This window comes from Lithobates pipiens, unplaced genomic scaffold (assembly GCF_037356315.1).
Source record: "Lithobates pipiens isolate NorthernLeopardFrog02 unplaced genomic scaffold, aLitPip1_a1.2 Scaffold_22, whole genome shotgun sequence".
Lineage (NCBI taxonomy): Eukaryota > Metazoa > Chordata > Amphibia > Anura > Ranidae > Lithobates > Lithobates pipiens.
The window spans coordinates 253,355,976-253,373,160 of NW_027507784.1; the positions used below are offsets into that span (position 1 = coordinate 253,355,976).

The 17,185-nt window shown below is 44.7% G+C and overlaps 1 protein-coding gene across 3 annotated transcripts in view; it reads right to left on the reverse strand.

Moving 5' to 3' along the window:
* Positions 1–17,185, reverse strand: part of TMC7 (transmembrane channel like 7) — a 149,289-nt gene that overhangs the window by 122,411 nt on the left and 9,693 nt on the right. The window contains exon 1 of one of the 3 annotated variants that reach the window (XM_077448951.1): positions 3,570–3,727. The exons of 1 other annotated variant lie outside the window; for it this stretch is intronic. In XM_077448951.1, the coding sequence (XP_077305077.1) occupies positions 3,570–3,591 (22 nt within the window). In that variant the 5' untranslated portion in view covers positions 3,592–3,727. Of the gene's footprint in view, positions 1–1,247; positions 1,268–3,569; positions 3,728–17,185 lie in introns of those variants that run through there. One more of the 3 variants, XM_077448952.1, reaches the window with a different exon arrangement.

A 17,185-nucleotide genomic window follows, 5' to 3' on the forward strand; every position in this document is an offset into this window, starting at 1 on the left:
CTGACAGAAACAGTCCGATGGAGCCCACACACAGTCGGATTATCTGACAACAGGGTCCGATCGGACATTTTCCGTCGGAATGTCCGACCGTGTGTACAAGGGCTTTGAGCTTTGGAGACAGATAAGTAAACACTACAGATATATGTGCTTTGTTCAGATTTCATGACAGATTTACCACCACTTTAATGCATTCCCTGCATTAACCGTTTGCCAACCACGTAACGTACTAATACTGCGGAAAAGTTGGTCTAGTACGTGAAATCACGTACTTGTACATCATTTTGTGCAATAGCCTCAAGGGGGCATGCCCCACTGGAGACCTGAGAGTGCACCGATTGGACAGAGGGGGAGAAATCAGCAAACCCGATGTTTTCAGGCCACCCGCAATCTTTGCCGAGAGAGGCAGAACGGCGATCTGCCTGTATAAACAAGGCAGATCGCCATTCTGACAGGGTAGAAGACAGAGATCCTGTGTTTCTGCTAAGCAGGAACACGGATCTCTGTCTTCACTCAGTCAGAGCATCCAACACACAGTTAGAAGGCACTCCCAGGGAACACATGTAAACCTTTGATCGCCCCTGTTAACCCCTTCCTTGACAGTGTCATTAGTACAGTGACAGTGCTTTTTTTTTTTTAGCACTGATCACTTTATTAGTGTCACTGATCCCCAAAAAGTTTTAAAATGTGTCTGCCGCAATGTTGCAGTCCCACTAAAAATCGCTGACCGCAGCCATTACTAGTAAAAAAAAAAAAAAAAAAAAAAAAAAAAAAAAACTTTCATAAATCTATCTCATTTTTTGTAGAGGCAATAACTTTTGCACAAACCAATCAATATAAGCTTATTGGGGTTTTTTTTTTAACAAAAATATGTATCAGGATACCTATTGGACTAAATTGATGAATAAATTAGATTTTTTTTTTTTATTGGATGTGTTTTATAGCAGAAAGTAAAACAATTTTGTTTATTTTTAAAAATTAGCGCTTTTTTGTTGTTTATAGCTCAAAAAAATAAAAACCACAGTCGGTGATTAAATACCACCAGAAGAAAGCTCTATTTGTGGGAAAAAAGGACATCAATCTTATTTGGGTACAATGTTGCATGACCATACAATTGTTAGTTAAAAGAACACAGTGCCAAATCGCAAAAAATGGCCGGTCATTAAGGGGGTAAAATGTTCTGGGGCTGAAGTGGTTAAGGTAAAAAATGTTTCAGTATGTGTATTGCCTCATCACCCTCTTATACTTACCCGAGTCCACAATAGGAAGCGGTTTCCTGTGGTGGCACACCGAGAAGAGGGGGAGTCAAGCGCACCAGCTGGGGACCCTAGAAGAAGAGGATCTGGACCACTCTGTGCTATACAACTGAACAGAGCAGGGAAGTATGTTTTTTTTAAATTGACTTTCCAAACACTTTTATAGTAAGTCATGTCCTTGTGCTGAGTTTTGTTTTGTTTTTTATTTTGTTTTGACTAAGCTTAGACTTTAACTTCTTCTTTAGGTTCAAGGTCCAAAACAAAGCACTTTATTGATCCTTTACTCCTGCAGTGGACTGTAGCCTGACATCCTCATGTTCAATCACGTGCTGCCATTGGCCCTTTACCACGACCTGTGTGGCGCCGAGTCCCGTGAACCCAGCTAGCACGGATGTTCCCATGTGTGTGCCCCAGGGGGTGCGTGGGAGCAAGACTCTGGGAGGACATCAATGTACGGCCTCCCAGAGTTATCGAGCTGCACTGTAGCCGTCATTTGGCTATAGTGCGGTGGGCAAGTGGTTAAAGTGGTTCTAAACCCTGTTACACCACTTTTACCTGCAGGTAATCCTATAATAAGGCTTACCTGTAGGTATCGTGAATATCTCCTAAACTTGCACATTTTAGGAGATATTCACTGTATCCGCATGTGCCAAAGTCATCGGCACATACGCACTGAAAAAACGGCCCGCTCGTGCCATTTCTTCGGTAGCCACGCACATGCACAGGAGTGAAATCAACGCAGCTCCAACCATTCACAGCGTCAGAGCCCGCAAACCTGGAAATAACTCCGGGAGACATGTCGCCGGTCACAGCAGTGTGGGGACCGTTGCAACAGCTTCCATCTAAGGTAAGCATTTATGCATACTAGCTCATTATGCATTTGTCTTGCAGAGGTTTTTTTCCCACAAATAGAGCTTTTTTTGGTGGTATTTGATCACCTCTCGGTTTTTTTATTTTTTATTAAAAAAAAACAGTTTTATATTTTGTTAATACACTTTGCAAACAGGTAATTGTTCTCCTTCATTGATGAATGCTGATGAGGCTACACTGATGGGCACCAATAGGCTGCACTGATAATGCGACACTGATGGGCACTGATAGGCAGCACTGATGGGGTGGCACTTATGGGCACTAATAGGTGGCATTGGTGGGCACTGATGGGTGGCACTGAAGGGTGGCAGTGATGGGGCACTGATTGGCATCACTGGTGGGCATTGATAGGTGGCACTCATGGGCATTGATAGGTGGCACTGTGGTTCTGGTGGGCACTGGCAGGCGGTACTGGTGGTCACATATGAGGTGGCTTTGCCTCTGCAGGACCAATGTCCCTTCAACAGAGGCTGGTGATCGGCTTTTTTTTCTCCTCACACTGTCAGCATGAGAAAAAAAAAAAAAAAAAAAGATTACCGATCTAATGTTTAAATCACGTGATCTGACAGCTGATCACATGGTAAGGGGCTGGGATTGACCCCTTACTCCGATCTGTGATCACCAGAGTCTCATTGACTCAGGTGATCACAGCGCACGCTGCGCGTGGACTTCAGCCGTCATCAAAATACATACTATAGCGCGGATCTGAAGGGGGGTTAACTGAACAAGCTGATTGGCTACCATGTACAGCTGTACCAGATTTTGCACTTTCCAGTTTTAGTAAATTAGCCCAACGGTGCTACAGATGTCATGTGTCCCCCATCCACACCACTGAGCTCTACAATGTCCTCCACATTCACACCTATAGGATAATTCCAGGATGGCCCGATCCTGTATAATGAATGGGATCTTAGTACAGAAAATCATTAGGAAATAGTAACGAACCTAGACTGACTTCCATAGATGAATAACGTGAGAGCTGTGTATATATATATATATATATATATATACATAACCCACTTTTAAGTACACAATGGAGTTTATTTACTAAAGCTGGAAAGTGCAAAATCAGGCTCACTTCTGCACAGAAACCAATGAGCTTCTAACCCCAGATTGTTCAATTAAGCTTTGGTAATAAAACCTGGAAGCTGATTGGTTTCTATGCAGAAGTGAGCCTGATTTTTCACTTTCCAGCTTTAGTAAATAAACTCCATTGTGTACTTAAAAGTGAGCTATGTCTGTATATTATATATATATATATTACACCCAGAGAAAATTGATTAGCATGCGGATAAGTGACAACACTGTATTGGCTCCTGAGTGATGTGGGGTGATGGGGAGACTCCCTCATAGAGTTGTGTACAGGAGGGGCTCTTCTCAGGGTGTCCTGTGGAAGCGTCTGGACGGAGTTGACACCAGTGTGGGCGGAGTTTGCTGGTCACCTACCGTTATCCTCCTCGCCGTCCATGGTCTCCGGGATGCGGTGACCCGCTAACGCCCCGTACTGTGGTGACGGCTCTTCTAGACTGGAACAAGACTGAGCAAGACAGTGCTGGCTCCTCCCACCTAGGAGTACCAGGACAGCCCGCACTGAGGGGGCTCCGCTTCCGGGAGAGGCTTGGGCATCTGCGTGCGCTGATTGGCTGGATAAATGAAGGGAGGCGGGCCTTCCTCCAGGTGTTCGCTGAGCTGGGCGTGGTGAAGGGGTGTGGTTGTACAACAGCTCGGTAGGGAGCTTGTAGCTACATGACTGTACCTGAACACCGGGTGACACATCGGAGACACTTCCGACTGTGTGTTGTCATTGAGTCCTCGAGAGCGATGTCACTCTAAGTTCATATATAATAATCATGATTTTCCAAGTGCTGGAGAGATGAAAGGGTGCCCCTTTTTGTGTTTGCTATAGAAGGGGAAGGGTTAGAACCTTTGTCAAGCTTTTATTGCTGTCTGTGCCCCCCCCCCACTTCCCAATCTATCTAAAACTCACCTGCTCACAATGCGTGGGTTGTGTTGCCTAAAAATGAAGACATGCTGGAATTTTTAGGCAGCGCAAAGCGTTGTATCTCAACACATGGCAGAGTGTCACACAATGCAGGGAACGAGGTGTCAAACTAAAGTTAATAAACAGTGCCAGGGGTTACCATGCGTCACATGGCCATAAAGGGGAGCGTCCCTCCACAATGCGCTCATTGCAGAAGTGCACCCCCATGTGATTACAGCCCGGGCAGGAGGCATGGCGAGCCCGGGGCAAGTATTTACTTTTTTGGGGTTTTTTTTCGGGGGAATCAGTTTGGATTTTTAAGTAATTTGTGTGTGGGGGGGGGGGGGGGGGGCTGGCAAAATGCCACTTTGTGTAAAAACTTCAGTTTGGATTACAAAAAGAAAAAACTGCCATATAAATTTTTTTTTACCAGTTGGAGCCGAGGTTCATGATGAGCTGTGGGAATGAAGCTGCTTTCACTCCCGCATGTCACTCCCGATTTCGGTCACGATTTCAGGGACATCAGTGCAGGATTCTGCACAGATGTCAATGTAAATTGCACCCGGAAATCACAAAAAGTAGCACAGAAACTACTTTTTGAAATAAGTGCGGTGCCACACATGCAGCGTCGCACCAATTAGGACAGTGCTATTGCTGGAAATTGCCGCTGATTTGACATGTCAAATCGCATGTCAAAAAGCACCAATGTGAACCAGGGCTAAGGCTCAAAAAAGTTCTGGAGCTTTTTTTTGCAGCTCAATTCGGGCAGATTTGGATGTTTTTCTGCTTTTTACATCGGTGACCTTTTGTACAAAATCCTGATAAAAATCACGGTTAAAAACACGCGAATTTCTGCCTGAGGCTACATTCACACCTGAGCGTATCAATTTCAGGCAGAAAGTTGCGCAATTTTTATCGCGATTTTGTACAGGTCAAAAGGTCACCAATGTAAAAGAATGAAAAACGCCTGTAATCTGCCAGAAAAAACGTATGTACTTTTTTGAGCAATGGGCATTTTGCTTTAGGTGACAGAACGCTCAGATGTGAACAGGGGCCATTGAAATGAATGGGATTTGTCTTTTAGAGCTGAGGCTTAGGGCAGAAAAACGAATGCTGTGCATCTTTTGGTCCATTTCAAGACCCAATTCAGCCCAAAATTCAGGCTGAAATTGGACCTGAAACAGTGAATGAGGACCCACCGGACTCCTGCTGTGAGAAGCTGCATGTTCATATGTGAACCCACACTAAAATGTTGGATTTCCCACCACTTTCTTTCCTAGTAACAAGATCAATAGAGGTGCAATTGTTCCCAACAAAGACACAGACTGCAATAAAAGCTGGACAGAGGGTCCCCACAGGTATAGAGAAAAGATAACTTTATCACTTCACCCTAAAATAGCATCTTATAGATCAGGGGTCTCCAAACTTTTCAAAGGGCCAGTTTACTGTCATTCAGACTTTAGGGGGGGGCTGGATTGTGGCCAATGGGGGTAGAAAATGTCACAGGCCCAGCATCAGTGAGAATAAACATTGCCCCAGGCTTGGCGGTCAGTAGGTGGAGTAATGCCCCATCATTTGTATTAGTGGGAGGAATTGTGCCCCACTATTGGTATCAGTGGCAGGAATTATGCCCCACTGTTGGTGTCAGTGGGTGGAATAGTGCTCCAAAGGTGGGATAAAGGCTAGCAAAGGGCCCCATCCGGCCCTTGGATCGCAGTTTGGAGACCAGTGCTATCGATTGGTATTTTATTTATTAATTAACCAGCTAAGAATAGGGATGGTCCCGATGTTCGAATCGAACGTTCAAATTCGTTTGTTGACAAACGAACCGAACACATAGGACGTTCGCGACAATTTTGAGCGCCGTGAGCTCTCCATAATGCACCAGATCGCAGTGCATTGACGGCTGATGATTTGCCAAAGCATGCACCTGGCCTGCATGCTTTAGCCAATCCAATTCCAGGTCCTGAAAATAAAGCTGTGTACATACAGCAGTTCTAGAAGTGGCTGCTTTAACCACTTGCCTACTGGGCACTTAAACACCCTTCCTGCCCAGACCAATTTTCAGCTTTCGGTGCTCTCACACTTTCAATGACAATTACTCAGTCATGCAGCACTGTACCCAAATGAATTTTTTGTCCTTTTTTTCCCCACAAATAGAGCTTTCTTTTGGTGCTATTTGATCACCCCTGGGGTTTTTATTTTTTGCGCTATAAATGAAAAAACACCGAAAATTTTGAAAAAAAGCGCATATTTCTTTGTTTCTGTGACAAAATTATGCAAATTATTAATATTTCTTCATAAATTTTGGCCACAATTTATACTGCTACATATCTTTGGTAAAAATAACCCAAATTAGTGGATATTATTTGGTCTTTGTGAAAGTTAGAGAGTCTACAAGCTGTGGTGCGAATCGCACAAAATTGATCACATCTGATGTACTGGTGGCCTATCTCGCTTCTTGTGACCCGAACAAGTCAGGAAAGTACAAATACCACCCAAATGACCCCTTTTTGGAAAGTAGACATTCCAAGGTATTTAGTAAGAGGCATGGTGAGCTTTTTGATGTTGTAATTTTTTCCCACAATTCTTTGCAAATTAAGATTTTTTTTTATTTTTTATTTTTTTCCACAAAATTGTCATTGTAATTGTAAAAATTCTGCTACTCTGAGTATTACAATACCACATATGTGGGACTTTTTCACAGCCTGGCCACTTAGAGAGACCCAACATACAGGGAGCGCCATCACGTGTTCTAGGAGCATAAATTACACAATTAACATCTAACTTGTTGACTATCTATTACACTTTTGAAGGCCCTGGAGCACCAGGACAATGACACGTGACACTGATGACAGATGGCACTGATACGTGGCACTGATGACTCTTATACGTGGCACTGATGACACGTGGCACTGATGACAGATGGCACTAATATGTGGCACTGATGACAGATGGCACTTATACGTGGCACTGATGACAGATGGCACTTATATGTGGCACTAATGACACGTGGCACTAATACGTGACGCTGATGAAAGATGGCACTAATACATGGCACTGATGACAGATGGCACTAATACGTGGCACTAATACGTGGCACTGATGACAGATGGCACTAATACATGGCACCGATGACGCGTGACACTGATGACAGATGGCACTGATAAGTGGCATTGATGACACGTGACACTGACAACAGATGGCATGTGACACTGACAAGTGGCACTGATGACAAATGGCACTGATACGTGGCACTGATGACAGATGGCACTAATATGTGGCACTGATGACGGATGGCACTAATATGTGGCACTGATGACAGATGGCACTATGTGGCACTGATGACACATGTCACTGATGACAGATGGCACTTATACGTGGCACTGATGACATATGGCACTGGGGACAAATGGCACTGACAACAGGTGGCACTGGGGACAGATAGCGCTAACAGATGGCACTGGGGACAGATAGAACTAACAGGTGGCACTGGGGGCAGATGGCACTGGGGGCAGATGGCACTGGGGAGGATGGCACTGGGGAGGATGGCACTGGGTGAGGATGGCACTGGGGCGGATGGCACTGGGGGAAGATGGCACTGGGGCGGATGGCACTTTTTTTTACTTTTTTTTTTTAACTTACGGCCGCTGTAGCCGTTCATCTCTCCCTTCTCACACGATGTCTGTGTGAGGAGGGAGAGTGGCGCTGAGAGATGATCTCATATGTTTACATATGAGATCATCTCTCATTGGACACGCCGATCACGCTGTAAACGGCCGCTGTGATTGGCTGTTTACAGCGATCTGTGACTGGCTGTGTCCGAGGGACATGGCCAGCACAGAACTTCCCCGATGCGCACTCCCGGGAGCACGCATTGCAGAAGTAAACAGGAGGCCATCCAGGGACAGCCTCCCAGCAGTTAGCGTCCGCTCTGTAGCCGTCTTTCGGCTATAGGGCAGTGGCAAAGCAGTTAAAAAAAGGAACCATCTGACCCAGTGTTTATCAACACAGTTCAGATGGGAAATAGAGAGATACAAAGTAACATTGTATACTTTTGTATCTACTTTTCCATCAGTTAAAAGAGATTGTAAATGACCATCTTGTAAAACAACTTGTGCCCCCCCCCCCCCATTCACTTCTGATCTGCTGCCAATACTCCAGGTCAGTCACCAAGAGCCAGGCAGCGGGCAGAACTGGGGGAACCGTGCAAGAGCAGTGACTGCAGAACCTGGGACAACCCCAGCTGCCTTCTTACCCACCCACCCTTCCCACCAAAACACACAGTGCACCCCGTGCACAGCCCAGTCTGCATGCACAACCAGCCTCTCCTCCTCTAGGGATCCCAGAGGACCTAATGGCAGCTTCCAAGGCAGCTCTCCTGCAGATCTCCCGTTCAGTTCTGTTTTTTTTGGGCTATACCGTCCCCCTGGAAAATGCCGCCCACGGCAAACGCCATGTTTGCCTCACAGCAGATACGCCCCTGGGTACGCTTACTGGAAAGTATGGACCCAAATACAATATGGCAATGAGTGAAGTCCACTCATGCCAGAGTCATGTGGATTGTTGAGATCCATCTATGGAAAACGCACGGAGACTTCTTTCCCTATGTGATGTCTATTCACTCCAGCCTTAGCAACTAACTCATTATCATATGGTATTTGGGTCCATACTTTCTGGTAAGCGTACCCACATTATCTGTGGTGGTGGATATCATCACGTTGGTGGTAGTCACTGTTTATGGATCGATAATCACAAATGGTCACCCATGAGGATTTAGTAGAGGAACACCTTGTGGGTCCTATTGGATGCTTTACCTGATCAATGTTATTGGAACTTGAAATCTATCACTTCTTTTCTCGATTGGTGCACTTTATATATAATCTATATGTGTATTCATTTTTAATAAAGCACAGCACTTGTTTACTACTATTATTTTTTTAATACTGTTTAACCATTTCTATTTCTATTTTAACTTTTTTTGTCTTTTTTATTTGTTTTGTTTCTTCTTTATGTGTGTGTCGTTGTGTCACATTTAGAAAAGCAGAATAAAAGCTGAAAAACAAAACCCTTTAGTTCACTTATATACTACTATAATGATTTGTACCAAAATCATAACTTCAGTGCTGTTTTAACCACTTCAGCCCCGGGAAAGATTTTGCTGCTGAATGACCGGGTGATTTTTTGCGATTTGGCACTGCGTCGCTTTAACTGACAATTGCGCGGTCGTGCGACGCTGCACCCAAACAAAATTGACATCCTTTTTTTTCCCACAAATAGAGCTTTCTTTTGGTAGTATTTGATCGCCTCGCCGTCTTTATTTTTTTGCGCTATAAACAAAAAAAGAGAGACAATTTTGAAAAAAAAAACAATATTTTGTACTTTTTGCTATAATAAATATCCCCATTTTATTTTTTTAAAAAGCAAATTTTTTCTCAATTTAGGCCGATATGTATTCTTCTACATATTTTTGGTAAAAAAAAAATTGCGATAAGCATAAATTGATTGGTTTTGCGCAAAAGTTATAGCGTCTAAAAAATAGGGGATAGATTTATAGCATTTTTATTATTATTTTTTTTACTAGTAATGGTGGCGATCTGCGATTTTTATCAGGACTGCGACATTATGGCAGACACATTGGACACTTTTGCACATTTTTGGGATCATTGCCATCTAAGGATTGCATAAAAATAATATATTTGGCAGACAATGTCATGAAAAGAAAGCTCTGTTTGTCGTTAGAAAATAATATATTACTTTGTTATCTTAAAGCGGAGTTCCAGTCAGAAAACAAATTATTAAATTTCATTCAATAACAAGAACAACCTTTGGGGAAAAAAAAGTTTTTTTTTAGTCACCTCTTGAGGTTGCTAGGGGGGGTCCCTCATAATCTGCCTCTTCCTCTCCAAGGCACCTGGCATCATTTCCCTCAGTGCCTGTGCTCGCTAGTGCTCCTGGGCAGCGCTAAGGTCTTCGTTGCCATCACAATGGGGGCGAGCACTTCCGACGACACCGCCCGTTGTGATGGCAACATCAGAAGTGTACGATGCTGCACCGTACATACGGCACATGCGCGAGAACGGACGGTGCATGTTGGTCGCTCAGCTGCACCAGAGCCCCCGAAGATAGTGCTTGTGGGCTTCACATGTCCACAAGCACTATGGAAACTGCCTGGAAAGAGGAATATAAATTATATTCCTCTACCAAATCGGCAATTGAGAGCCGATTGAGCTCTGAAACTTGAGTGCTCTAAATAAGCCTTATTAAATAAAGATATGGATCCTAAAAAAAATAAAAAAAAAGTTAACAGTGGGAACACCGCTTTAAGTAAGGACAAAGTTGTCACCAAATCGACAGGTCCATAGCAGAAATTTAAAAACTGCTCTGGTCCATAGGGATGTGTACAAGTGTTACAGGGGAGGTGGCCAGAGTTATTTATTTAGCACTTGACAATTTACCCAGCGCTTTACATATACTGGACATTCACATCAGTCCCTGTCCTCAATCTTAAGGTCCCTATATCACATACATATATACATACAAAGTTTTAATAATTTCAAACTGGTTTCTTGAACATGACAATGAGTTCACTGTACTCCAACGCCCTCCACAGTCACCAGATCTCAATCCAATAGAGCACCTTTAGGATGTGGTTGAACGGGAGATTTGCATCATTAATGCGCAGCCTGACAAATCTGCAGCAACTGCGTAATGCTATCATATGATATCAATATGGACCAAAATAGGGAATGTTTCCAACACATTGTTGAATTTATTGTGTACCATAGCACTGCTATGTATGTCAATTACCGTTGAAACACTCAGAACAGCTGCACCATTTAAACAGTGATCTTACACTAACATGAATAACAATTTAGAGGAATGGTGCGCTCTTTCCACCAGTATAAACAAATGAATACTGTGAAAATAAATATATAATATACAACATAAATAGTACATGCATGAAAAACAAAAAAGTGATGTGTGATTAATGATGAATAATTAAATGTGATTGTCCCACATAATAATAAATATAAAATTAGAATCCTCTTTTAAACTTTGTGCTTTATTAAGTGCCTCCTCACGGAAAACTTCAGTGATAAATACCACCACCACAAGGTAAATTGCCCGCTCAGCTTAGGAAGCGACCCCACTGGGTGTAATCATGCCTGCCTTTTAGCTGGTATATCTTTAGTGTTCCTGATGGGGAAACACCACTGCATCTTGGTCTCTTTAAATCTCCTCCAATGAAATGAACAGACTAAGGCCGCGTACACACGTGTCGGATTGTCTGGCCAACTAAGTCCGTCAGACAATCCGACAGACAGTCCGTCATACTTTCGAATGAACGGACTTGCCCACACACGGCACTTTTTGAGCGGACTAATACGGCGGACTAAGTCCGCCATACAATCCACCCTACTTTTGAAATGAACGGACTCGCCCACACACGCGGAGGAAAGTCCACTCATTTCGAGCGCGTCTCCAGGTAGGCGGGGCCCGCGAAGGAGACGTCGCTGGCCCCGCCGCCTGGAATGGACTTAAAGGGGAACCCCAACACCGAAAAAATCGGAGTGGGTGTCCCCCCCAAGTCCACAACAGACCCTTGTCCGAGCACGCTACCCGGCCAGCCAGGAAAGGGGGGCGAGCGAGCGCCCCCCTCCTGAGCCGTACCAGGCCGCGTGCCCTCAACATGGGGGTGCCTTGGGGAAGGGGGGGCCGCGCGGCCCCCCCACCCCAAAGCACCTTGTCCCCATGTTGATGAGGACAAGGGCCTCTTCCCGACAACCCTGGCCGTTGGTTGTCGGGGTCTGCGGGCGGGGGGCTTATCGGAATCCGGGAGCCCCCTTTAATAAAGGGGGCCCCCGGATACCGGCCCCCCACCCTATGTGAATGAGTATGGGGTACAATGTACCCCTACCCATTCACCTGTGAAAAAAAGTACAAAAAAAACACAACACAGGGTTAAAATATTTTATTGCACAGCTCCGGGGGTCTTCCGTCTTCGGGGGTCTTCTCGCCGGACTCCTCCGCTATCTTCTTGTAGCTCTTTTGCTAGCGGAGGAGTCCGGCTTTCTACCTCCCCGCCGGCCTCTTCTCCCGACTTCGGGGGTCTTGTCCCCCTCTTCGGTTCTTCTGCCGGGCCACCGCGCCTTCTTATAGCTCTTTTACAGGCGGTGGCCCGGTCTTCTGACGGACAGTCTTTCCAACATTCCGAAAGACTTAGTCCGCCAGACTGTCCGCTGAAAAAGTCCGCTGAAGCCCACACACAAGCGGACTGTCCGCTGAAATGTGTTTCGGCGGACTAAGTTGGGCAGACAGTCCGCCCGTGTGTACGCGGCCTAATTCTCTGGAGTGGCTCAAAGTAAAAGAAAAGCTTTCATTGCGCAAAATTATATAAATAAAGGTATTTTATTAAAACTAATAATTGCCCACTCACATATCTCACAAAAGTGAGTACACCCCTCACATTTTTGTAAATATTTTATTATATATTTTCATGTGACAACACTGATGAAATGACACTTTGCTACAATGTAAAGTAGTGAATGCACAGCTTGTAAAACAGTGTAAATTTGCTGTCCTCTCAAAATAACTCAACACACAGCCATTAATGTCTAAACCACTGTCGACAAAAGTGAGTACACCCATATGTGAAAAAGTCCAAACTGGGCCCAATTAACCATTTTCCCTCCCTGGAGTCACCTGACTCGTTATGCCACGTACACACGACTGGACTTTCCAGCAGACTAAGGTCTGATGGACTTCCGCCAGAATTCTGGTGGAATTCCGACGGACTTTCTGAATGAACGGATTTGCCCACACATGACTGGACTTTCCGGCAGACTAGGTCCGCTAGACTTCCAAATGAACGGACTTGTCCACATATGGACTAAAGCCCGTTCATTTTGAATGTGATGAGTTACGACAGGACTAGAAAAGGAAGTCAATCTCACCGAGTCAATCTCAATCTCGGCGAAGTTGACACCTTGCGAGCCCCGTCGCCTGGTATGGATTTTAAGGGGAACACCCCTACCTCGAAAAATGGCATGGGGGTCCCCCCAAGATCCATATCAGACCCTTATCCGAGCACGCAGCCCGGCCGGTCAGGAAATTGGGTGGGATCGAGTGAGTAACCCCCCCCCCCCCCCCCCCGAGCCGCATGCCCTGGTACAGCTCAGGTGATGGCAACGACGACAAAGGAGAAAGCCAGGCCAACGCTAGCAAAGGAGCAGCAAAAGAGCAGAAGATAGTGGAGGTGCCCGACAGAAGAACCGGAGAAGAGGCCAGAGAGTGGGACAAGAACCGGAAAGCACGGAAGAGACCCCCAAAGTCAGAAGAAGACCCCTGGAGCTGCCTAATAAACTACTTTAAAAACCTGTGTAGTGTGTTTTTTTTATTGACACTTTTTCCCCCAGGTGAATGGGTAGGGGTACGATGTACCCCATACTTATTCACATAGGGTGGTGGGCCGGGATCTGGGGGCCCCCTTATTAAAGGGGGCTCCCTGATTCCCATAAGCCCCCCACCCGCAGACCCTGACAACCAACGACCAGGGTTGTCAAGAAGAGGCCCTTGTCCTCATCAACATGGGGAAAAGGTGCTTCGGTGTGGGGGGGGGCCGCAGGGCACCCCCTTCCCCAAAGCACCCACCCCCCCATGTACAGGCATGCAGCCTGGTATGGTTTTTCCTGACCGGCCGGGCTCGGATAAAGGTCTGGTATGGACTTTGGGGGGACCCCCACGCCTTTTTTTGGCATAAGGGGTTCCCCTTAAAATCCATACCAGACCCAAGGGACATTGCCACCTATCTCTCGCACTCGCTGCAATAGACAAATGTGTTTTTGCTATTGCAGCGAGCGCGACATGTACAGTATCCTGCAGCTGAGAACCAGCGCGATAGGATCGCGCTGAAAGCATTCTCGCGGGAAGGTGCTGTAACTACATGCGCGTCGTATTTGGTCTGTCGGACCAGCATAAAACATGTTCTATTATTAGATCCGTCTGACTTTTGGGAAGAAAAAGTCAGACGGAGCCCACACACAATCGAACTGTCCGCCGGATCAATTCTGCCAGAAAGTCTGATCGTGTGTACGTGGCATTAGTGTTACAAGGTCTCAGGTGTGATTGGTGTAATTGGGAGGCAGGTTTGTCAAATTTGATGTTATCGCTCTCACTCTCTCATACTGGTCACTGGAAGTTCAACATGGCACTTCATGGCAAAGAACTCTCTAAAGATCTGTAAAAAAAGAATTGTCGCTCTATATAAAGATGGCCTAGGCTATAAGAAGATTGCCAAGACCCTGAAACTGAGTTGCAGCACAGTGGCCAAGATCATACAGTGGTTTAACAGGGCAGGTTCCACTCACAACAAGCCTCGTCATGGTTGACCAAAGGAGTTAAGTGCACATGCTCAGTGTCATATCCAGAGGTTGTCTTTGGGAAATAGACGTATGAGTGCTGCCAGCATTGCTGCAGTGGTTGAAGGGGTGGGGGGGTCAGCCTGTCAGTGCTCAGACCATAAGCCGCACACTCCATCAAATTGGTCTGCATGGCTGTCGTCCTAGAAGGAAGCCTCTTCTAAAGATGATGCACAAGAAAGCCCACAAACAGTTTGCTGAAGACAAGCAGAGTAAGGGCATGGATTACTGCAATGATGTCCTGTGGTCTGATGAGACCAATATTAACTTATTTGGTTCAGATGGTGTCAAGCATGTGTGGTGGCAACCAGGTGAGGAGTACAAAGACAAGTGTGCCTTGCCTACAGTCAAGCATGGTGGTGGGAGTGTCATTGTCTGGGGGCTGCATGAGTGCTGCCGGCACTTTTGCGCTACAGTTCATTGAGGGAACCATGATTGCCAACATGTACTGTGACATACTGAAGCAGAGCATGATCCCCTCCCTTCAGAGAGTGAGCCGCAGCACAGTATTTCAACATGATAACGATCCCAAACACACCTCCAAGGTGACAACCACCTTGCTAAAGAAACTAAGGGTAAAGGTGATGGACTGGCCAAGCATGTCTCCAGACCTAAACCCTATCGAGCATCTGTGGGGTATCCTCAAAAGGAAGGTGGAGGAGCAAAGGGTCTCTAACATCCACCACCTCTGTGATGTGGTCATGGAGGAGTGCAAGGGGAGACCAGTGGCAACCTGAGAAGATCTGGTGAACTTCATGTCCAAGAGGGTTAAGACAGTGCTAGAAAATACTGGTGGCCACACAAAATATTGACACTTTAGGCCCAATTTTGACATTTTCACTTAGGGGTGTATTCACTTTTGTGACTGCGGTTTAGACATTAATGGCTGTGTTGAGTTATTTTGAGGGGACAGAAAATGTACACTGTACCCTGTACACTCACTACTTTACATTGTAGCAAAGTGTCACATAAAAAGATAGTAAAATATTTACAAAAATGTGAGGGGTGTACTCACTTTTGTGAGATACTGTAGTTATCGTCTTGTATACAGGCCAAAAACATCAAATACTATGAGGCTTTCCTCCTCACCACCTCTTTTGGGTTCAAGTGACACCGAAAGTGATGTCATTGACTCCTTCCGACGTGTTGCGTCACAGATCATGTGACTTTAGTCTAGTGATGAGCATTGAGATATATGAGCCAGAATTTGTTTACATATTGCCATGGTGACGGTGAATCATCGGGTCATTCTGCCTTCATATGCATACATCAGTTATCATTATTCCTCATTGTAATCTACTATTTAACAAGATAGTACATGCATTTATTAATAAAACCTTATTATTAAAAGACTACTCGAGATGTCTGGTGCAGCAAATTACCTATATATCATATATGTATTAGTGACCCCTATTGGTGATAACTAGGTCCTGCTCCCAAAATAAAATAAAAATTAAATCATAGGGTCCACGAGCAATATGGATGAACGCCATCTAGTGAATCTAGTGGAGATTTAAAGAGACCAAGACGCGGTGGCATTTCCCTGTCAGTAACACTAAAGATATACCAGCTAAAAGGCATGATTAGCCCCAGTAGGGTCACTTCCTAAGGTGAGCGGGAAATTCACCTGCAGGTGGAGGTGGTGGTTTTATCACTGAAGGAGGTACTTAAAAAAGCACAAAGTTTAAAAGAGGATTCCAATTTTATATTTATTATTATGTGGGACAATCACATTTAATTATTCATCTTTATATCACATATCACTTTTTTGTTGTTTACCCATGTACTATTCATGTTGTATATTATATATTTATTGTCACAGTATTCATTTGTTTACACTGCTGGAATGAGCACACCATTCATCTAAATTTTTTTTGTTGAATTTATGCCACAAAGAATTAGGGCAGTGGCCACTGAGTGTCTATACATACACATACTAGGGCCAATTTAGAGAGGAGCTGGTTAACCCACCAGCATCTCTTTGGAGTTCTCAAAATATGGATCTCCTGTCATTTTCATTCCTGGTAATAGTCAGCAGGACAGACAGGTTACAGTCAGTGTATAGACTCCTCAGTCTCTACAGACATCAATAAACACTAATTCACACTTGTATGACTTGTCCTACGACTTGGGACTGCAAAGTTGTACGATAAGTCGTGCCACATGATTTTCAATGACTACCATTCATATTGGTACGACTTCAAGTCATGCTGACTTAAAAGTAGTCCCTGCACTAGGCTTGTGTCCACAACATCAGTTTGAAATGCTTCTGTGATCAGAATTTATTGAAAGGAGGATCATTTGACCTGCCGTTTACTTTTTTCTGACCTGCATTTGACTTGCCTTAAGCAAGATTTGGACAAGTATAGAAATCAGGAAAATAAGAGAAAAGTTAGATTTCCTTATTTGCATATTCAGAGATGGCTGGATAACTATCTTCTTTAGAAGATGGTAATTGCAGCCTCCATGCTTCTCTCAAGACATAGTTCCATCTATATCAACCTTCAAATTATTTGATGTAATAAATTTTTTTTAAAAACAACACATGAAATGCATTGCACTAACTAGAGCAGCCTTTCTCAACCAGAGTTTTGTGGAACCCTTGGATTCCTCTAGAGCATGGGTCTTCAAACTATGGTCCTCCAGTTGTTCAGAAACTA